The 23,512-nt window shown below is 38.1% G+C and overlaps 1 protein-coding gene across 14 annotated transcripts in view; it reads right to left on the bottom strand.

The window, feature by feature from the left end:
* MAST4 (microtubule associated serine/threonine kinase family member 4) overlaps positions 1–23,512 on the bottom strand; it is a 301,580-nt gene that overhangs the window by 10,995 nt on the left and 267,073 nt on the right. For all 14 annotated transcript variants that reach the window (XM_064641886.1, XM_064641885.1, XM_064641882.1 and 11 more), the window contains 11 exons: positions 23,002–23,087; positions 15,302–15,510; positions 14,424–14,562; positions 13,249–13,381; positions 12,363–12,528; positions 9,465–9,566; positions 5,632–5,754; positions 5,271–5,383; positions 3,328–3,455; positions 2,993–3,225; positions 996–1,196 (listed from right to left, as the gene is read on the bottom strand). In XM_064641886.1, the coding sequence (XP_064497956.1) occupies positions 996–1,196; positions 2,993–3,225; positions 3,328–3,455; positions 5,271–5,383; positions 5,632–5,754; positions 9,465–9,566; positions 12,363–12,528; positions 13,249–13,381; positions 14,424–14,562; positions 15,302–15,510; positions 23,002–23,087 (1,633 nt within the window). The remainder of the gene's footprint in view (positions 1–995; positions 1,197–2,992; positions 3,226–3,327; positions 3,456–5,270; positions 5,384–5,631; positions 5,755–9,464; positions 9,567–12,362; positions 12,529–13,248; positions 13,382–14,423; positions 14,563–15,301; positions 15,511–23,001; positions 23,088–23,512) is intronic.

The raw sequence follows: 23,512 nt of genomic DNA, 5'->3' as shown, positions 1-23,512 counted from the left end.
TGCTACGTTTGTAAGAACAATTCTCAGCCTTTTCCTAACAAATGTTAATGAAAAGAAAAGCAGAATTTGGTAGCAGATGTTACTGTGAGTACACTCAAAACCATATCCCAAAAGATCCCAGCAGTGCTTAACAAATTGCTAGCTGTTTTCTTCATTTCAGCTACATATAGATACAGATAAAGACTACTGCAATTAAACCACAGTATGTACTTGGTCACCTAGGACAGTAATTCAACTCTTATACCAAGCCTCCATTTCTACATTCTGCTACATCATGTAAGACCACAAGAGTTTCTTGCAACAGCAGTAGCAATTACAATATAATTTTATTTTATTGTTGTAAGTGCTCATCTTTGTGCAAATGTGAATACTATTGTACCCATTTGGGAAGTTTGGACTTTAATTCTGAACCATGAAAAAGTAAAGCACCTTTGCTTCATGTGAAAACACTCAATACTACTGTTATACTTCCACTTACTTATAGCATTATTTCTGGCTCCAAATTTTGAGCACTTCATCTAAGTCAACACAGTACATGTAGAAGCCTACATGCTATTTCTGTTCTTGTGATACTGCTCTCCTGCTTATCAGCTTTTCTTATGCAGGACGAGAGAGAACTAGTGATCCTGAATGCGCTGCTGTAACAAACATCCATTACTGGAGTTATACACAGAGAGCTAGTTAAAACTTAAGCTACAACCCTGCTGTTGGATGGACCAAGGACTGAAGTCGCATCCTGCTGTCCATGCACACAGTCAAACAAAGTAGTCACCACTAAGCCACATCTCTGCCCGTCAGAGAAGGCCCCTTAGCTGTAATGTGACCACTGTAACTTGCTGACAAGACTGCACCATCTAGTCGTGCAAGTGAATAAGAGAAACAAAAATGTGTGACCCAGAATCCATTCTGGACTCTCCAAAATCTTGTGTTTGTGTCATAAACCACCATAATATTGTGTATGTCATAATATTTTGACCAAAAGTATTTATCTCTACCTCCTGGGATCATGAGGGACAAAGCACTTGCAGAAAGGGACTTTGTGACTTTTCCAGAGATCTTCTTTTTCTCTGTGCTTCCCAATCGCTGACGAGCAATATGAGATGCAGCTTCACCAGCTGGCTTTGAAGAGTTATCCGCACTGTCCACAGTCTCACTTCTTCCATTTATTTGATCTAAGTGTTCTGAGAAACTGCCAACTGTATGACGTAGGGATAAACACATTGAGGAAAAACTGGGGGGCAGGAAGGGGGAATGGTACAATTATGGGATACAAATTTTTCTGTTAACAAATTCATAGAACTACGTCACAGAAATCTAAGTAATTCTTCCAGACTTACAGAAGCATACAGTTTAACAGAATGTATTGAAGCAACAGGTTTATATAGTCACTGATTAAAGTAAAATAAGACAAAAAAGCTTAAGCAAGTCTTCTATCTCAAGATGCAGCACTCACAGAGCTTAATCATACATTTATTTTTCATGTAAACTCCTTCTAAAGTAAAGGAAAGGCTACAATTCTACATAAGTTGCTATCATCCTAACAAATTTTCTAAAATAATTAAAATATTAAATGTAATTTTTTTTAATTATTAACTTTTGCTTTTATTATATGGGTGGTTTTCTATCACAAGGAGAAACATACCAAGCACCACTAAACTCAATATTACAACTACCTTGGTCTTAGTCTATCGTAGGTAACGAACTTCCACAACAGTGAACAGAAGAAGGATCACAACATTTCAAACAATGAAAATAAAGGCCTTGTGCCATGTGAACAACTTGCACAGGTTTTCATCAAAAACTCAAACTTGTCACAGAAAGTCTGTATGACTTTATCAACATGCACCACGCATATGTCAGCTGTTTAAAGACATAGCAACAGTTCCTAGTATTCCTTTAAGGTCACTGAATATCCATTAGCAAAAGGACCACAGCAAAATGAAATTACTCTCAAGTGTAACTGATAAGTGAAAAAAGAGGATCACATGGTCTGAGTCACCACTGCAACTCTGTGCTAATGTCAACACCATAACATGGTGTAGAGGGATAGTAAGCAAGACTTGGGATACTGTACAATCAAGGTCAAGGTTTTAGATGAGGGAAGGAGATGGATGAGCCTGAGGAAGTTTTCTTCTCCAGAAACAGAAAGAAGGAAGGGGAAGGAGAATGTGGACTACATGAGAAATTAGGAATATGGGAATAGAAAGGTGTATCTTGAAAAAAAATCAGTAAGGTACAAAAGAGAAATAAGCTGAAGAGAGGCAGATGTGTAGATAAGACACTAAGGTCCTGGAGCCTACTGAAATGCAAGCAAATACTTAAGCAGGCTGAGGGATGCATAAAGCAAATAAAATAATTAAGTAGGGAATGGTTTGCAACACTTCCTCCCAGATTTGTAATGACAAAAGTGACTTCCACAAGTCACAGAAAACTCTGCCAAGTTCTGAAAGGTGTACATGATTGAGATATCTTAATTAAAAACACACAGTGGTATAGCACCGCATGTTAGAAAACAGCAATATGGCAGACTCCATGATGACCAAAGATCACAAACTTCAGTGAGGAAAGATACAAATATAGTGCTTTAAGTGCTAAAGAGTCCTTTTCTTCACAAAAGAATCCTGCAAAGGCTCTGTGGTCAAGCCACTGTTTTGTTCACTTGCCTAGCAACCCTCCAGAGTCAAAGGAGGGACACCAAATGATGTAGTTTCCAAAAATGCCGAAACTTTCCCATATTTTCATGAGATTTTATAAGCTCAAGCCTTAGCCCAAACCAGATCCCTGTTTTTTAAAACTTTTTTAATACTTAAGCAGGCTGAGGGATGCATAAAGCAAATAAAATAATTAAGTAGGGAATGGTTTGCAACACTTTAAGTTTTTAAACTTAAAGTTTTTAAAACTTTTTTAAAAAACAGTTCTGATGAATGCTACTGCCAAAGAAAGGCTGTTACTGTTTCTCATGTAATCAGTCAAGAGACCCACTCTCAATTACCTGATAGTGTGGAGCTGCTGATTGTACTTGCTGGAGTGGTTACTTCGGGTTCATCTTGCACTATTTCATCGTTCACAAATGCAGACTTTTCCTGGTCCTCCCGGGGTCCCACTGAGCTGGTGGAATCATCCTGTACTCTCTCAGCTGATATAGACAACTTTGGAAGCAGACCTGAACTGCGCTGCTGCCGGCTACTCTCAGTCTCAGACGAGATGGATGTAGATATTTGTTGTCTGCATTAAAAACAAGCAAACTCTCATGCAGTTACTGAGATGAGGAGGCCTGCTACCTGGCAAGCAGGATGTAGACCCATTCCAGCACCTCCTCCTACTTACATTTCAGAATATTCTGAACTCCAGCTTAAAGACTCCACAGAAGGCAATGTTACATTTTTTGTTTTGTCTCCTGCATCTTCCTTATCTTCACCTTGTGTTTGAGTGACTCGATCTATACTACTAAAAACCTATTATAGACAAAAAAAACCCAAAATCAATTAATCGCTGACATAAATTTGATACAAAAAAAGATATGCAGGATCTATGATTCCATGATTCTAAATGCTTATACAGTATTTCAGAGTACAGAGTTCAAGCTTCTTGAACCTTTTCAAATTTCCAGGAGTTTATGTTCTTAAAATGCCTTCCTATTTTGCTTTCTTGGCTCCTCACATATGAATACACAAATACAGCCTGTTCTCATGAATTAATCAGTTTGCTCCTCATTTCACAGTGTGAACCAAAACAGAACCAAAATCTACAGCCTTGGCCATTCTCAGTCACAGGATTAATGCACATTAATTCACAACCGTAAAGCCAAGCAGGATCAAAAAGCCCTAATGCCCAAGAAACTGTCTTAATATCTACCAGTCAAGTGGGGAAAGCAGAAAAAACAATCCAAATGTACTTGAATTTAAGAATAAATACATGCTTTATTAAAATGAACTCTGATCACTTGAAGTCTGTTATTTGCTTAGCTGACAAACAGCACACAGTCTGAGAGATACATGTAGAGGTGTAATGACATAATATTAACCAATCAAACAATTACTGTGTAACAGAGCCTTCAGAAGGACAGAAGTTCCCAGAACCACAGAACAAGGTTGGAAGGGACCTCTGTAAGTCATGTTGTCCAACCACTCTGTACAAACAGGGTCACCTACACCTGGTTGCTAAGGAACACGTTAAGAAGCTTTTGAAGATCTCCAAGGATGGAGACTCCACCGAGTAAAGAAATGTTTCTTTGTCTTCAGACAGAACTTCCAGTCTCTCAAGTCTGTGTCCATTGCCTCTGATCTAAGAGAGATGTCTCCAAAGAGACAAAATCACTTTCCAGTATCTGAATTTGAAACGTACTACCAAGTCAATTTATGGAGTTTACACAGAATGAACATAACCACAATTCCTATCTCTGCTCTTCCATGCTATCACAGACAGAACACAGTCAGCATAAAATCCACCAATTTATTAAAGCATAACCCAAGACAAATAAGATACAAATACAGACACTTCAAATACCTTTAAACATCTCCTAAAATACATTAAAGAAACTTTTGAAATAGAAGGCTTTTGAAAATCACTGCTGGACGCTATGTTAAGATTAAAAGTTCACTCATTAGGTATTCCACTTCCATTATTTCCTGTCAATCTATTCTTCACTGTATTTCCTGAGCATGTTCCCTCTGCTACTACTAGTGTGCTCTGACCAGCAACAAGTAGCTCTCATCTCTACTGCAGTTTTATCTTCAATTCAGAGCACTCAAATCACTCCCTCAAATCCACAATTCTCCTTGACCAAAACACATGCCAACCACCCCCTTGCTTTTCTCCTTCAGTCTAATGTCATTAAATTAATAGCTACTATAGGGTAACACTGTAATCTTTGTTATGCTAGCATCTGCAAGATACCCGGAACACAACTGGAGCAACATGAAAACTATGTACAGGAAAACCAATGTAAAGAACATGTATTATCATTTAACAGAACACTTCCCCTAAATTTTCTGTTAAGCCATCATGAATTTTCTACAGAAAATACTATCATATTTATATAATTTTTCATTAGTATCTTAAAGATTCAAGAATTAACTTTCTTACAGAATCTTCCCATGTTTTGATTTACTGTTACTCATTGTATTCTTGCCCAATTTCAGTTAACTTCACTGTTTCTCGAAAAACAATGCCCTATTCACCTCTTGTATATTTATAATTTCCAAACTCTGTGAAAGCTGAAAAATGTTTATGTACACAATACATACTAAGATTACAGAATTTTTACATACTTTCGAAAATCTGTGTGAACATGAGGAAAACTGTCTTATCTCCAAATTAAAATCTTCATCATTGGTATCATCTTCTTCTTCTGTTTCCATATGGTGGTATTTCTCAGAACGAGCTACAGACAAGGGAAATAAAATGTCTGAATTTATCAGGAAGAATAGATACCAAGCTTAAATATTACATCAGAGTCTAATTTTATTCTTAAGATTATTTCTGCTGAAATGTCAATCCACCAGTGAAACTGCAAGTTGCCAGTGATTCTGATAAAGGGGCTTTTAAAAGCAGTAATCAAGAGTCTATAAAGATAGTGATTATGTAAACATGGCATTCATCACTTTTTTTTTAATACCATGAAACACCTACTGTCAAAATAACTTGTGTCATCTTCAGACTCCAACTGTGGAATAAATTCTGCCTTCTGCCTCAGCAAACTATTCCAGTCAAGGCTTCTGAAGAACTGATGCTGCTTTACTTCATATGCACCACCTGGGGGAACCAGAGAAAAACGCTGAGCAACCCATATCAAATCCTCTTGACATTAACTGAACTAAACCCCTGGCCAATAACGCAAATAATCATGGAAAGGCATTGTCATCGCTGTATGCATGAACATCTACTACCCGTCTCCATTTGAATACCCTAAACCTGTCTGAGATCCTCCCTGTCCCTGTTTTGTTGTGGCTGTCTCTTTAACAGTGGTGGCACTGTTTTATCATTTTCCCCCTTCTAACATTTTCATTTTTTCTGGATATTTCTGTCAACTACACATTAGTCAGAATCATCAAACGTAGTAGTAGTTATAAAAATATAAATATGTGCACTAGGCTAGTAAGCACAAGTTATAAAATAATGCAGAATTATTCTTAATAGTCGCTCAATATAAATATTAATGCTGACCTAGAGACCCTTTTAGTGTTTTATGGCAGTAATACACAATTCTATAGGAAGTATCTTATCATTTATCTTCTCATTGATTACTGCCTGCTTGTTGTAATGTGTGTTAAACAATTACACTAGTTTTAAGTTAAAAAACAATTATAAGAACACAATGGAATACTGGAAATTTTGTCCTGGGAAGATGGGAAATGATGTCATTAATAAGCATACATCTAATTCTAAAAACTGAACAAATAACCTGCAGCAGCAAAACCTGCTGCCAGCTTGAATGTATTTGGTCTACGTGTATTTGGTTTATGGTTTTGGTAGTGGGGGGGCTGCAGAGGTGGCTTCTGTGAGAAGCTGCCAGAATGTTCCTCTACATCCAACAGAGCCAATGCCGGCAAGCTCCAACACTGACCCACCACCACCCAATCAGCATTATCTGGGATAATGTATTTAAGAAGGGAAAGGCTGCTACACAACAGCAGCCAGAAGAGAGGAGTGAGAACAGGCGAGATGAACAACCCTGCAGACATCAAGGACAGTGCACAAGGAAGGGCAGGAGATGCTTCAGGTGCTGGAGCACACATTCCTCTGCAGCCCGTGGTGAAGACCACGGTGAGGCAGCTGTGCCCCTGCAAAAGTCCTTGCTGGAGCAGGCTCCTGGTCAGTACCTGTGGCCCTGTGGAGCTCACACTGGAGCAAGTTTGCTGGCAGGATTTGTGACCCCATGGGGAATCCATGCTGAAGCAGTCTTTTCCTGAAGGACTGGACCCCACAGAAGGGACCCACACTGGAGCACAGGAAAAGCATGACAAGGAAGGAGCAGCAGAGAGAGCAACCCCCATTTCCTGTCTCTTGCATTGCTCAGAGGGAGAAGTAAAGCACTCAGAGGAGTGAAGGTGTGCCTGGGTAGAAGTGAGGGGTGAAGGGAAGGTGTTTTTAGATTTGTTCCTATTGTTCATTATCCTACTCCATTGTTAATTGGCAATAAATTAACTTCCCTGAGTTGAGTCAGCTTTGCTCATGACAGTAACTCCCTTTCCTTATCTCAACCCATGAGCCTTCGCGTATTTTCTCCTCCCATCAAGCTGAGGAGGACAGGGACAGAGCAGCTTAGTGGGTACCTGGTGGGCAGCCAGGGTCAACCCAGCACATTGATACAGCTCATGTACTTCTGAATATCAAGCAAGGAGGAAGCCATAGAAAAAATGTAAAACCTCCAGGATTGGTTTCTAAGTCAGTGTTAGGATTTCTAGGTTGAACTCTCTTCTGATTGCACCAGGGAAAAATTCACAGAAGCCAAATCTTCCCAAAGGAGACCAAAATCACATCTCCTCATAAGTCACTAGCTAAGGAGTAAGTATTTCTCTGAGCACAATAATGGGATATTACATCAGAATTTTATAATTCTTGATTGGTATCAGACATTCCAAACCCAAAGAAGTATTTTTAATGTCATTTTCCTTCTTCAAAACTAGTACCTATCTTTCTTCCTTCAACTTGCCTATGCCACTCAGGTCTCCTGAGCAAATAAACAATTACAATTTTCACGAAGTGTTATGCAGCTTGCTAATATGTAATAAATAGAAATGCATGATGGAACCTGGGATAAACTGTGCCATTTTTCAGTGCCCTTGTGGGACCAATCACTGCAGCCTCCATTTCTGTGAGCTGCTTCTAACACAAAGAACCCACAACTTTGCTAAAGTTTCTAAACCCCATGCTTCAAAGAAATGGCTGCTTGATTTCTTTCTTCAGACTGCCAGCTCTAACAAAGACCAAACACTTCAAAGACATCAGTCCCTAAATGAGCACCAGAGGTGCTCCATGTGGTGGGACTGATCATTTCAGTAGTTAAACCAGACTCATTCTAGTCAATTCACTCTCTCAATCTGCTGTAGCAACAGAGGCAGAATTTGCAATCCAGTTCCGGTCCAGCCTCTCACAGGGTGGCAGTCTTGAATTAACACTGTGTTTACCTGGAAAAAGCATCCTGGCAATGAACCAATGCCTGGAAACAATATACTTAAGACAAGGGAATAAAACTAGTTGTGAATTTTCATTTTGTCTTTGGCAGTGGTGCCCTCTGCAGGAGAGGAAAGCAGCAAGTGGAGAATCCACTGAGGCACGACACTTTCCTCACTCTTAACTTACTCCAGACCATGAGTTACAGAGAAGCCTAAGGGTTGTTCACATAGGTCTCAGATATTCAGGTAGGGACATGCAGTTCACTAATCTCAGTCACATCACCACATCCCAAAAGAAGCCAAAGGAAGATATGTCATTTGGGACCAAGTCAGTAATACTCAGAGTCTGGGTTATACTCACATTTCCCCCAAGCAGCTGTGGTAAGGCCAGTTATGAACTGATTCCTAAACTTCTTTTTAAATGAGGTCTAAAAACAGGTAGCACAATCTGACCACGGACTCGTTTTTGCAAGCAATTTTCCAAGTACTCTCATGCTGACTCAACCTGCCACTTGGTTTCCTTAGTATCCCCAATGTACTTATATTCATGGCATACAGCGTTCATACCTTTCTATGGGTTTTTTTATGTAAGAGGCTTTTTTCTGCTGTGTTTACCTAGTGCTTTGCCCAGTAGGATGGCAGTCAGTGACTAGGGTTCCCATACAACATCACTTGAAAATCATGTGCAATATTCTTCATTACTGCCTCGCACAGAAACTCCCAAATAAGTCCTGCTCCATCAAGTAAAAATATAAACTCTATTACATAAACATACAGTTCTTTCATTAGCCTATGCAGGCTCACTAGTCCTAATACCTTCTTAAAATTCACATTTGTGTTTTAATTCTTCTTCATACAAGGTATTAGTGCTTTATGAATGAGAATGACAATATTTCTGAATAACTAGTTTGAGTACTCATCACCTATCCTAAAACCTGGAGGAACCGATTTGCCAGGTTAAGATACTTCTGAAAAATGAAGCTGGGTATTGATTCCCCTTCTCTATTTCTGTGTTTAGTTACTTAACCGTATTAATGAAGAAACCCCATCCAATGGTTGCTTTGAAAAATTTGTTATACTTATCAACTTAAGAGAAGAGTAAATGCGAATGAGCACACATAAAGTCTGTGAAGTCAAAAAAAAATAAAAATGGACAGTCATCATCCTGTTAAACTCATATTACCAGTCTGAATCTATAAAATACCATTGGTTAGAATGGCACGTTGTCATACGGCTTATCTTGACAGAGGTTTCCCAAGTAAAACAAACAGATGAACAAAAGCTCCCAGCGCTGAATACAGAAGCCATTTCTAGAACATTAACAATGTAAAATTAGTGCCTCCTAACCTGTTCCCAATCTTTCCAAAGGATTCTGCCTGAGCAGCAGGGTAATCAGATCCTGGGCATCTGGAGGTGGTGCTTCATCCTTTTCAGGCCAGTTGATTTCATCTAAAAAAACCCAGAAAGTTGTTTGTTATTACTTAAGTCTGATCCCAGCATTCAGCACAACTGTGTGAAAGCTCTCATTGTCACCTAGCAGCAAAGCAGAGTTATGGCAACTTTTTGAAGTTACTCTGTTGGATACCAATTACTTCTAATTTTATACTCTCTATACAGACTCCATAAACATATTATGTTCCCATTTTCCTTTTAAGTATCCTTTAACCCAAAACAGTGTTTAGCAACAGAATACAAGAATGCTTGGCTCATGGAAAACTATTTCAAAATATTAGCACAACTTGTACAGTCTTCTCCCTGCACTCCCAATCATGGTTTAAATTGTAGCTGTGTTCCATGGAAACCGTTGTTAAGATGGACACTGCTGACCTGACCAAGCACTTGCTTGGTCACATCTGTATTTCTTCCATAATGTTGGGAGACTCACTAAAGTCATTACTCCCATGACTAAGAGTCCAGGTATCACTCTGTTCTGGAGACATACACAACAATGGAACTTTTCTTCAAGAGTCTCATACTTCCAAGGAAAACCATCTTCCTCTACTGACTCTTATACTACTATGGCTTTTGCACTTCATGGCAAGCTGGACATAAATCATGCAATCAAGACAGGATATCCTGCCTATGAACATGAACTTTCTAAAAGCCTACATAGCAAGTTTTGTCTGGCTTTTAGCAGAAGCTGCCTCCACAAATGCAATACATTTCAGGTTTTAGACAAAACTCTGCAGACGTTTCTTGGAAGGTACAAGGATTTTGGCGACAGAGAAATAGAACATTAGGAGCTCAGGAAATACAGAAGGCTGTTAAGGATTTTGCTGTCATATGATCTAGACTTCTCCTTCAAAATAATTGTACCTGGAGAAATAATCATAAAAAGCTACATACAAGTTTAACCTCCGTATTTCAGAGTTTAAGGAAAAGTACTGAAATAAACAGGCATGAAATGTAATCTGTTTCTGGAGCAATATTTTAAACTCCTATCACTTTTGGCATGTAAGTTTACACTGAGGCCTCCCACAGTTTTCCTCTGGGGAGGAAACCTGGGGGCAGGAAAGGCAGCCTACAAAGAAGGCAATGGTAAGATTTTAAAATAGAATTTCAAGTAGCATATAGATTTTGCCCACAATAACTGGAATAAAAGTCTAGGCTACAGTTTGGGTTCTTTAACGCAGCTTTTACAGTTGAATACAAAGGGATCATTTATTTTAGCACAGGAAACTTATCCAACAAGAGTTCTTCTAGAAACACTAAGAATTATTTCAGTAAATAAGAATATCTAAAAAAAAGAAAAAAATGATAAGTCAACATCAGAACAGGAAACTAGGCTGATCAACAGCCTTGGAGAGTGAGTGGAAATAGACCAGGTTAACAAATACACTTCAACAAATAATTTATGTAAGATAAATGGACACATTTAAACAGATAAAGTTATTTACATAAGCATCAGCTAGATTGTAACACATATGTTTTACAAAATGTAAAATTAATGCCACAAGCCAAATAAAGACTGAAGTGCAACTTTCGTCATTAATTTTAAGACTATTCCCTCCCCTTCTCCAAGTCAGACAGCATAAGGATAAAAACACAGGTACACATGTCCAGAAATGCAATAAAAACATGAGTTATTTCCATGTTTTCCTGCCTACAGCTTCCACTGCAGTTTAAATCTGATTTGGGAAATAAAGCATGAATATGTATTGCAGCCACAAGGCATTCACAAAAAAGACATAATTTGCTCCTTGTGTTAATTAAACAGTTCATTCTTTTTGCCACTCAGGCCTCAGCATATCACATCAGAAAACAACATGGTTATAAATTTATAAATCCACAAACAGCTAGGATATTGTATAAAGAGGTTACAGGCATTTCAATACAGTTTACAAACAAGCCTGGCTTTCAACTTCAGAGATGGAGGAAAGCAAGATGATGATAGTGTCTCCTTAAATACAAAGGGGATTTGTTGCATTCTCAGAGAATAAGGAAACAGAGGTGCATTCTGAGCTTCTGGACATTTTAAGCAGACCATTAAAACAGACTGGGAAATAGTAACAGAGGTGCCATTTTGTTAAACTTGTGTCATAAATAGAGACTCTCTACATCTATGCACCTGGGAAATTTATAGAAACAGCGCAGGATAGTGAACAAGTCTGTTTAATTATCATTCAGTTCTGTCACAAGCCATATAACACTTAGGGTCAGTTTGCAGGTTAAGATCTAAAAGGTTACTGAATTCTAAATAGAAGAAGAACAGCTGCCACAGAAATAACAGTACACTACAACAATCACCAATTAAATCATTAACAATCTGTGAACCGAGTTTGTTTCCTTCTCTTTCTCATTATTTATTATTCGGGAGACATTTGTTTTAGAGTTTATTACATATTTGTTAATTTCTTCCTTGTGCCATGAGGCATTTTCCCATTTATGCAAATTTATTTTAACTGTTTCTTCTCTGCTACAATTTATTTACCAAAGACTGAAATCACTACTGCCACAGTAGGACGACTTTTTTACTGATACTGCTTTGCTTTTCCAAACAGTGCAGCTTAACCATTGTATTATATAATCACTGAATTTCTGTACCTAGAAACAATATATAGTAAGTTCGGCTTTTAATCCGTATTTATTCTTACTACTTTGCTAGCAAATTGTGTTTTACAATATTACAATAATGGTGGATTTTTTGAGCAAAACTAGCTTGAAAACCTGGTCTATCAGTAAAGTTGTAAATACATTTACTATTAACAGAAATTGAATCTTATTTTTTTTTGTGATTATCCTCACCACTGATTACTTGTCCAAACAGCTCTTCTGGTGTATCTCCAAAGAATGGCACACATCCAACAAGAAATTCATAAAGAATAATTCCCATAGCCCACCAGTCCACTGGTTTTCCATAACCCTGTCTCAGTATCACTTCAGGAGCTATGTATTCAGGTGTACCACAGACCTAAAAGAAAGAAAACAAGCATGATGGTAAATGAGTCTAACTCAGCTATGTCACATTATTTATAATTTTTGAAATGTAAATTAATATGGAAACATGGAAAAATGGAATTCTGTCAGGTTTAGTCTGCTAAGTCTGCATAACAGCTAATGCTTTTAGAACAACTTACCTATATTAAGAACCATCATAATCAACATTTGTGTATCTGTGATGCAAAGAACAATCTGTGCTTTGTAGATGGGAGCCCATCATAGCAAGTATTTTATGTAACTTACAACATATCCTTATCTTTGCATGGGAGTTGTGGTGGTTTTATCTTACAGAACTTCTACAGTGAACAGATTGTGAGCAATGGTAATGAGGCATGCTTAAAGGAAAATGGGCCATAGCACCGATTTTAGCACCCTTGGTTCTACAACGCATAATGAGCTCCACAAGTACTCTGTTGAGACATCATAATTCCTCAAAAAAACAGGTTCCATTTGTCTCTCTTGCAGATTAACTTGCACACAATTAGGCTGTTCATCTTACTAATAGATCCTAATGCAGAAAGAAAAAAGCCTAGAACAATCTGCAAGGCATCAATAAAAATAAATGACATATTCAGTTGGAAAACCAGAGCAGAAATAACAATGGTTTATTTGTTATTATGGCACATTCTGCTGGCAAAACATTATTTCATGTGAACACTCAATGTAGAAATAAAAAAAGGCCATTTCTTACTTGTTTGTCAAGGAATTCTCTGGCATCCTTCTCAATATGACCCTCATAGAGATTGGTAGTCAAACTCATTAGCCCCACTTTTGACAGGCCAAAGTCTGTAAGCTTTATATGGCCCATGGATGTTACTAATAAACTGAAAAATCGAAAGATTTTAAGTTATAGTGATATAATTCAACTTTATGTGCTTATAATTGTTATTACTGCTATAATACCTAGAGAAAAAGGTTTCAATAGCACTGTAAAAGTATAAACACAGCTTAAGAAGTGATTTAACTAGGTACAAAATAAACACGTTAAAAATCTCAGTCTTACTTTTGTAACTATTATTATCAGAGGTAAACAAACTTTTTATGTGTTATTGAACTACACAAGTCCTGAGAGCTGAATGCTAGAAGCTTAGAAGAAAGCTATCATCTGAAAGACCTAAAATAGGGTACATGTCGCTTTTGAAGCGATGTGAGCATTTTCAGTCCGGTATGAGGTGGATCATGCATTTGAAAAATCTCTCAGATATTAAGCTAGTAACTAACACTTCACTGTCCTAAGGTATCATGCTCTATGAAGGTATTGTCAGTTAACACCCACGACTCCAATTCTTTTTCTTTTTTTCTTTTTTAATCTGAAACAGGAAGAAGATAAATGGAGTTTCAATGGCCTTACTTTGTACTTCAGCTACTTGCTGTAATGTTAATTTGTATGTATAGGAGTAATACTGTACTTTTCAATATCGAAAATAAAAAACCCAAACCCCTCAAAAACCAAAATCGCCCCCAAAAATCATGCAACAAGAAACATTTCTCCATTTGTTCAATTTTGTCTTCATATATGCAGATATCTGCAAGTTAATGATATTTTGTATTAAACAGTGGTTGAACCATACTTTGAAAAAACTTTTCCTTACTAACCAAATGCATTCCCCTCCATTTCAAACAGAAAAGTAAACCTTTTTTTTTTTTTAGCTACTCTGATAGCCCCTTTCATCTTAAACGCAGAAAATTCTTAATTAGCTCTTTTGGAAAAAAAATATATTTTCTGTAACTTCAAGTAATGAAAATTCAAATATTGTGAATTTACATATCATTCACTAGGAAAAAAAATATTCAAAGCAAGTTTAAATCTTTCATATTTTATCTACCAATTCAAAGTCCTCTTTCAGTTGTATTCCATACACATACTTGTCTGGTTTCAAATCCCTATGTACAATTCCATAATTATGAAGGTATTCCAAGGCCAGAACAGTCTCTGCAAAGTACATCCTTGCCATGTCTACAGGTAAGGGACCCATATTCTTCATCAAAGTAGCACAATCTCCACCTGTGGAAAAAGGACAAATGTTCCAGATGATGCTATAAAGTCTGAGGTGTATCAGTATAAACCATATATGATGCAGAAAGGGACCCAAACAACAGTCATAAATGTTTATTTCCTAATCAGATGATTCAAATGAACATGTGACCCCACGAACTACTGTACTGGAAACACAGTGTGAAGCTGGGAGAGAGCAGTGCAAAGATTAATCTGAAACCAATAAAGTACACGCTGCTACTTAAGGGAATAAAAGGTGAAAAAAAAGAAAAAAAAGTGTCAGGGGCAGGGAAGCCCACACAATGCTTCTGTCCACTGTTCGCCTTCAGCATTAGTATCTTTTCAAATTGTCTCCTCTTTCCTATTTCTCTGTAAAAATAACTATTACAAATATCCCCACACGTACTAATGAAAATCTGAACTCCAGAAAAAAGTAAACATTTCCACGTGAACTCTGAATGATAGCACACTTCTGATTACAGTCTATAGGAAACTTACCCTAAGAGCAGTTATTTCCCATTATAGCTGGAGCACAAGTGTTCTACAAGCTGTTTACTGGGGGATAATGACTGGGGGAAAAAAAAACCACAAACAAACACCTTGCTGTTGGATCTAGATCCTAAATCTGAACTGCTAGAATACAGAGGACACACGGGAGGGCTTTCTAATAAGTATCATATGGGTTATTTTTCTTTCTTGGTGTAAGAAAACTCTCTTTCTCCTCTGTAAAACAGAACAGACATTTTACCTTCCACATATTCCATGACCATGCATAAGTGACGTCTTGTTTCAAAGGAGCAATACATGCTGACAACAAATGGATTTTCTGCAAATGTCAGAATATCACGCTCAACAAAGGCCTGTTGAATCTGGTTTCGGAGGATGAGATTTTGCTTATTAATTTTCTTCATGGCAAATCTTTGTCTGGTTTCTTTGTGTCTCACAAAATAAACCGCGCTAAAAAGTTCAAATGGGAGAGACAAAGAAAAAAGTCCGATTAACTATTAAAAGTACATTTTTAAACAAAAAAAATTTTTTTAAAAAACGGTATATATATTATATAGGAGACTTATTTTAAAGTTGTTGGCTGTCTTTCACATTAAAAAATGATTACAAATCTCATTTTGCTTCATAACTGGGATGAATCTCAGTCAACACAAATTAGTATGCAAACTAAAACCATGCAACTCTCCTCCACTTTCCTCTCACTCCCCCAAATAAACAACACATATAATAGCAAATGCTCTCAGCTCAGGTAGATTTTGGGCATCCCCATTAACAAAGGATTACATATGAAACCCAGCTATGGCACAGTGCTACAAATCATTGTGACAAATGCTCATTCTGTAGGTCTGCTGTAAGGTAAACATGTCTCAGACTCAGTCCTGGGGATTTTAAAACACGACACAGGCTTTTTATGAAGGTTGCTCAGAAGTTGCTCGTTGGGGTGGCTCCCTCATCACAAGGTGCAAAATCCTCTGTCCTTTTTTCAGTCCCTGACATCAGCACTGATCTCTATCAGAGGCAGGTCACCAGTAGGTAACCTGAAACAAAGATCACTGCATCAACCACATGGTAATAGGGGACTATGATGTATCTTTACAAGTAGAATTTCCACTCGGCTGCTGGGTACAAAGTTTCCTGTGAGTCTGGTTAGATAAGGCAAAGGCAGTGAGGGAAGCAAAGGGAAAGAAAACCTCACTTGGGCAAACACTGTTGTCTTTCAAAGCTAAGGAGAAGGAATCACCCTGCTGCGAAACACTGACACAGGACATTGCTGCATTTCTCAAAATCCCTTGGGGCAAATCCTAAAAATGTTTGCCCTGCTTGAAATCTACTTAGTAGCATTTAATGCTTATACCACCTCCAGAATACAATTACCACAGTAGTAAGTGTTTATGGAAAGAAAGGACTCAAAGGAGAAAACGGGGGGGGGGGGGGGGGGGGGGGGGGCAGAGGGGCGGGTGGGCGGAGGGGGAAGGGAATAGGACTCAATTATGGAGTTTTTCAATTTTAAATTTATTGTCCCCATGAGGTCCAATTATCAGCATACAATTACTTAAACACAAAGAGCAACTCTTGCCTTACTATTTCTATGAAGATCTTCCCAGGAGCAGGGAAGATAAGGAGCAGGCAAAACACACTACACAATTATGAAAGTAGATGAAAACTACCTTGGACAAAACCCAAGGCAAACCCAACCCTTCGTGCCTCCTACTGAGTCTCACTCCCTTCTGCCTCTCCCAGGCTGGAATACAGCCTGAGCTGAAATTCAGCTCCAGTACTCCTCACTGCTGGCTTCATGCCTTTTGTCCTGCACCTCTTCCTACTGCTCCCCTCATCCTCACTTCTCTCTCCACTCTTTCGTTACAACTCTTTCCCTTGTTTTTCTTTCCCTTATGTTTTGGTTTTCCTCTCTTATTTGTTGCCATCTGTCAGCCTTAGCTTCTTAATCTCCTGTAATTTCATCTTTTCTTTTCCCTGTTTCAGTCCCCCTATGCACTGGTGGAATATAGAAAAGTAATGCCTGAAACCTCAGTCCTTTAAAAAAACTAGTTATATGAATGAACTGAGGACTGACTGAGGAGTTGGCACACAGATCTTCCTCAGGAGTTTTAGACTGGACAGTGTGCCAAGATGCACTTGTGAGAGGCAGATAGTACCAGAGCATATTATTATACATTCTTAATAAATCCTCCCTGCCAATTGCGTGCATCTGTAAGATCATTACTACCATATTTAAAAATTATTAACCATTAAGCTTCAAAGACTGTTTAGCCCAGTAAATATCTGGGACATGCTAGCTATATTTTCCCAGCTGTCTAAACCGCATTCTCCAGTCTTACATCACAAGCCAAAAACTGTATGACTCCTCTGGGATTCTGTAATTCCTCAGGAAAACACTGTTTATTTCAAGTGTACCAGACTCCAAAGACAACTGCGACGCAATAGTCTTCCTCATTCTTACATACGTATACACTGTTTATGCTACAAAAAGTGCTTTTAAATTATCTTTAACATACAAAAATGTCTAACATCCTCACGTCCTCCCATCACAGTAACCCTAGCAAACAGCATTTATACTTTATGAAGAAAACTATGCCTCAGCCAGCAGCATGTTTATCATTAAATGCTGCTCATGACCTTCAGTATATAATAAAGATAATTTCAAATTTAAGGATTCTTTGACACAAAAACAGTGTAGGAAGAATACCCAGATTGCCCTGTTGATCCATTCAATGACAGTGGCAGTCTGCCTGCAAAGCCTCAACTAGAGTGGTAGTGTTGCAGTACTCCAATGGTTTCAAGTGAAGAATTTGCTTTCCTTTCTCCCCCCAGCTTTCTGTTTTCATAACATGGTGACAAGAATTTCCAAAACATCCCCTAATTTCACTGTGCAAATTTCAACAGGTATGCAAGTGCTCTGTATTTTACTGATGCTGTAGTTCAACACAGCAAATACGTTCACTTTTCAAGAGAAATAAGAACATTCATCAACTTTAGCACTGTTCAAACATTACCTTATTTCACTTCCAACATAAATCTCAGCTTGAAAAAGTATCTCCATAATATCGCTAACTAGGCACAATTATCAAACACTGTGCACTGTTAAGATGACAAAAAAAAGATGACAAAATATTTAACTGGTTTCCTGAATTAGTCCAAATTAAATATTATGCAATCAATCACTCCAATCTTACAGCAATGACTCCTGTTTTTTCTCTAAATTGAAAATCTTTAATTACTGAAAAAAGTCAGGCAGGCTTCAGGGCTAGTTTACAGCTCTTCAGTAACTTAAAATTTTTAGAGCCATTTTAAAATTTATTCTACATTCAGTGCTTAGGGTTAATATAGCCATATCACTTGCTTTTGCCAAATTTTCTAATCTGTCAAAGGACCTTGAACTCCTTGTGGAGACACAGGTACTGTACTCGCTGCTTAAAAATTTCACCTGCTGACCACGTGAAATTCATTTTCACAAGTAAGTTCCTCGGAAGAGACTGTTAAATACTGTACTAGCCTGGAATTATGTCTGACGTAGCCTCCAGTGAAGAGAAGCTACTTCTGAGGCTGTGATTCATGTTGCAGCAATACGCTAAAGTGTACAGATAGTTATTTAAGATTAGAATTTAAAAGCAGCACTGCACCATATCATAGCTAGGCAATGTCCATGACCAGATCAGAGTTATGTGGGGGTAAGGGGAAAGGCTATCTGGAGCACTGCAGCGGTCCTGACATAAGCATCCAGTGCTTCTGAGCTCTGGGACAATCTGGGACAATATCAGACTTATCCCAGTCTGCCTAGAAAGAAATGAGAAGCTGGCCGCATGATGAAGAGAACATGATGGCTTTGATCCTTCTCTCACAACAACTGGTACTCGTCCTAGTTGTTCTAATATGCCATCAATTTTGAAAAATTAAACCACCCTTCCATACCTAACAGTAGAAATGCTTTCTATCTTCATGGAAGCTAGTAACTAGTAAACGCAGATTCAAAGTGATTAAACTGGTGTCCAAAATTCTGATGGGTAAACTGTCTGGTGCTACTTAAGTGAACCTACAAAGCCACATATCCCCCTCTCCCCCTTCCACTTCTGAACTGGTGGCTACCAGGCTGATGATGAATTAACTTGAGCGATGGGAGTTTTATTCTACAGCTGAGTAACTTCCTTAGTCCCATTCCCACTACAGTACTATCAACAGAGTAGAGAAGGGGCAGGAATATTCACAGGTTAGGTGCAGCAGCTGCTCAAGATAACACTGCTTCCAAGTTTTTAAATTTATCAAGCAACACCATTAGCCAGTATGTCATGTACATATTGGCATTATCATCCCTGCAGAAGTAAAAGCATTCCAGGCAGGACGAAAAGGGATATCATGCATTTGGTTTAAGCAGATACATTTATAAATTGGTGAAGATGTATTGAACTAACATAACTCACTTCCCTGAGATCAAATGTAATCTTTATTTTGTTGAGCTGTTTCAGGAAACCACGCTGATATTAACTTGAGATGGACTACTACTACTACCTGCTACCTCTTGCAAGTTGGAATATGGAAAAAATGTTGCTGTGATTGCATAAAAAGTTTAAAATTTGGGAAGTATGAAAAGTTTTGACTGGCTGAAAAAAGTCATATAGACAGCTTGTGAAACCCTTAATGACTTGGCCAGAATCCTACACTGTTTACTGATTCACAGCTTGTTAAACTTCTTGTATATTCCTAGCCATTCCCAAAAGCCTCATCTATGACACCTCATCTACTATACAGTCATTCAATTGCTCTATAAATGAGTTTACCCAATCAATTAAAAGTAGAGAACTGCTAAGATATTTACTCAAATCTTCACAAAACCAATAGTTTACATTTAAACTCATCAAGTTTAGCATATCTGACAAATCTCTGCTACAGCATGCCAAGACCAACAAATGTCAAGCAGCCAAAACTTTCTATTTCACTAATAAAGGTAAAAACACCACAGCAAAATAAAAGAACAGATGAGGTTTCCTTTAATTGATTCAGAATCAAGCCCTCCATTATAGCCTCAAAATAAGTAAAATATTACTACAGAATACTGAATCTTTAATAAGTCAGAGCACAAAACATGTGCAATGACATTTTTTGAGAATAAATCAATGAAGCACAGGTAGAATTCACACATCTTTAGATGATTTCCAAAAATTAGTGGCCTAGAAAAAGACACAAGGGAAAAAATAATCCTTGTAGCATAACAACAGTAACTTTTATTTCAGCTGCTTACATTTGTAAATGAACTGCAAAAAATGCCTTTAGGACAATTTATTGCTTTATATTCACAAGAAACAGATATCATTGGTTTATTACACTACATTTTGTAGATGGGTTAGAAAGCATTTAGGTTATCTTAATGTGCTCCCCTTTAAACTTGACCATAATTTTTGAGTAAATTAACTATCAACTGTACTGGTGCCAACAGAAAAAAGAAAAACTCACTTAATAAAGATTAAAAAATGGTCTGTTGATTTTACAGTCTGTCCCACTTGTCTGATATACCATGGTGGAGATTTTCAAGCACACAGGTCGTTTTGAAAAAGTGGTAACCAAGAGAATTTAGCGGCACAAGCCTCCTCAACTTACAATATTCAATAGGTGCTAAAATCACTTTTAAAAGTGAGTAAATACTTTTAGAAGTTTATTGTCTGACATTTCACTGAGGGTGTTTCTTTCCCTCTACATGAATTGTAAGGGGTCGTTTGTTTTCTTGTTCTTGATTTTTCTTCTAAGAAGTAATGATTTAAAAGAAAAATCCAAATCAACAAAATCTACCTTTGTTATTACTTCCTTAATGATGGAAGTAATAGCACTCTACTAAACTGATGAGCTTTTCAATTTCCACTAATACTATCACAGTATAACCTGTCAGCCTACCCCTGTTTTTACATTTGCTAAAGACGATGATTCATGACCAAACTGAATACACTCCAAGGTATTAATTCTCTATCACCTCTCCTTTTCTTATCATATTTATCAGGGTCTCATCCAATTTTTACAACATTACATTGCCAATTTTGCTTGTTATTGGCTTTTATAAGGTATTTCATAAGTCTTGATTTTCCCAGCCACAAACATGAAAAAAATCATGTGTGTCATGGAAGGCCATGGTTTTTCATCTGTTCTTTCCAGCTTTTCAGATCCTTAATTATCTCTGGTTTAAGATGGGCAGTTGTCTCCAGTCTGTATTTCTTAATGGCTCATTGAAGCTCCTTCTGACTGTAACACCCACAGATCAAGAACCACTGAACTTCTGACTTCAGGTTTCAGGCCTCACACTGCTGACTACACTATGCCCTTCTGCAGCTGCTCCCTCCTCCCCCCATCCCTCAGCAACCAAAAACTGCTGGGAGGCTGGACAGATTCAATGACTCTTGACACCTCTTTCTCCAATGGGGGCCCACCCAACACAGTTCCTCCTATCCTCCTCCAGTAAGACAAAGAGATGAAAGGAGGAATGGAGGGGACTCAGCATCTGCCAAGGAAAGGAGAAAGGGGTGCAGCCAGGGAGGGGTGCAGCATCTACTGCTAACTGCTGAAAGGCTTTTGAGGTAGTGAGGTAATTGGGAGAGGCTGACATACAATAAGCAACGAGTTTGCCTGTGGAGAAATTCTGAGAAAATTGAGCAGAGGTTGACTAGTGAGAAGTTGTATTTGAATATTTACATAACTTTAATTCAAATTATGCTATTTCCTTCAGGATTTTTGCTGAGCTAGGTAAACACATCTGGACACAAATAGCCTTCACACAAGTTACCACGACCAACAGTACTAAATGCCTCCTGTTCCAGAACTCAGAGTCACCTTTAACTAAATATCATCAGAGAGAGATAATCAGCCTCAGGCCATTAAACAGGCACAGAAACTCCAGTGGGTATACCACAGGCGCTCCTTGTCCTATGTCCAGGATTTCTTCAAAGAGTGCTCAGTCATATCAGGTCACTACTGCTTTCTACCTCAAGCAGAGGCGGCGCAGAGCAGGGTCAGTCTAATGGGGTCTCTGCTGGAGAGCAGCACAGCCCTCCTCCACTGCCAAGTCTTATTTGGTTGTGGGCTCCTCACCTCAAGATGGAAATCTCTCTTTTTTGAACCAATATACATCCCTCCTCTTCCTGCAGATTACAGAGACCAACAGTTCCTGTCTCGATATATTTCAGTGTAGAGGAGGAGCCAAACAAGGCTCTAACAGGTAGTACTGGATCAGAAGAGGTGACTGAAGACAGACACCATCACTGCAAAGTACTTCCCACACATCTGGTGTTCAGGTAACGTTTGCTGTTCATTTAAGGCCCAGGTTACCAAAAATGTTCTTTTAGCCTTGTGGTGATATCTCCAGATGACTGATTGACTTACAACTCACACTGGGCAGCAAGTTGTGCAATTTCTAGAAACTAATAAAGTAATGCCAATTCCTTTAAATCTAATTGGTTAAAACTTAAGGATTAGAAGAGCATCCATGGAGAACAGTGCTTCCCTACTTCAGGAAATTTATTTCTATTTCACCAATATTTTTAGGTCAAGTAAGCACTTATTTTTATCAATTCGTCTCCCTACAAATGAAGTTTTATTCTGTCTCATATCTGCATAAGCACAGGCTGTTTCCAGTATTATAAAGATGACTTTAAATTTGCCTTTTCATTTTTTGAGGTTTTATCTATAGCAGGATATCCACTTCTGAAAAATCTTAGTGGTTTAATATTCAGTACTTTAATTTACTGCAGCACACAGTAATTAATTATTGCCTAGCAAACTTTCCAAAAACTTGTAAACTCAAATATTAGTAACAGAACAGAAAAGCAAAATGAGAAATGTGGTAGTGCAAACTCACTCTCACACAGAGATCCCTGAAATAAGAAATAATGGAAAGTTAAGCAGAACTAAAATGCAAAGGACTTGTCACACTCAGGGATTACTCACCCATAAGCTCCATTACTAATCAGTTTAATGGTTTCAAAATCACTTTCCCGAGGTTTCCTCTGCAGCTTCAGTGAGGTATTAGAGCTCTTCAAAGGAAGAGATGAGAAAGAACAAAGTTAAAACAGTACTTTTTTTCAAAATCAGGTGAAAAAACAAACAAAAAAAAAAACCCAATCATCACCAGGTAAAAGCTCTGGCCAGTCAGTCACAGTCAGCACAGAGAGGGACCAAGGGACTCCTGAAGCAAAGCTGCTTTTCATCAGACAGGTTCATCTGCTGAACCGCAGCAAACTGTCCACCTATCTACATGCAAAGGTTACAGCCATGAGGGGTTCTGGTAACGTAGTTACTGGCAGCTCTTATTTGGAGTTATGGACTCCTGTGAATCCCACAAGGCTCTCGTTGGCTGTTGCCTTCCCATTTTAGTAAATCTCATATTACGACCTGGTAACAACAAACTGCAGATGAGCTCCTGTTTATTCAAATAAACTTTTGCACATTTCAAACTAAT

Source organism: Pseudopipra pipra, chromosome Z, assembly GCF_036250125.1.
Source record: "Pseudopipra pipra isolate bDixPip1 chromosome Z, bDixPip1.hap1, whole genome shotgun sequence".
Taxonomy (NCBI): domain Eukaryota; kingdom Metazoa; phylum Chordata; class Aves; order Passeriformes; family Pipridae; genus Pseudopipra; species Pseudopipra pipra.
This window is presented reverse-complemented; position numbering and strand designations above follow the sequence as displayed.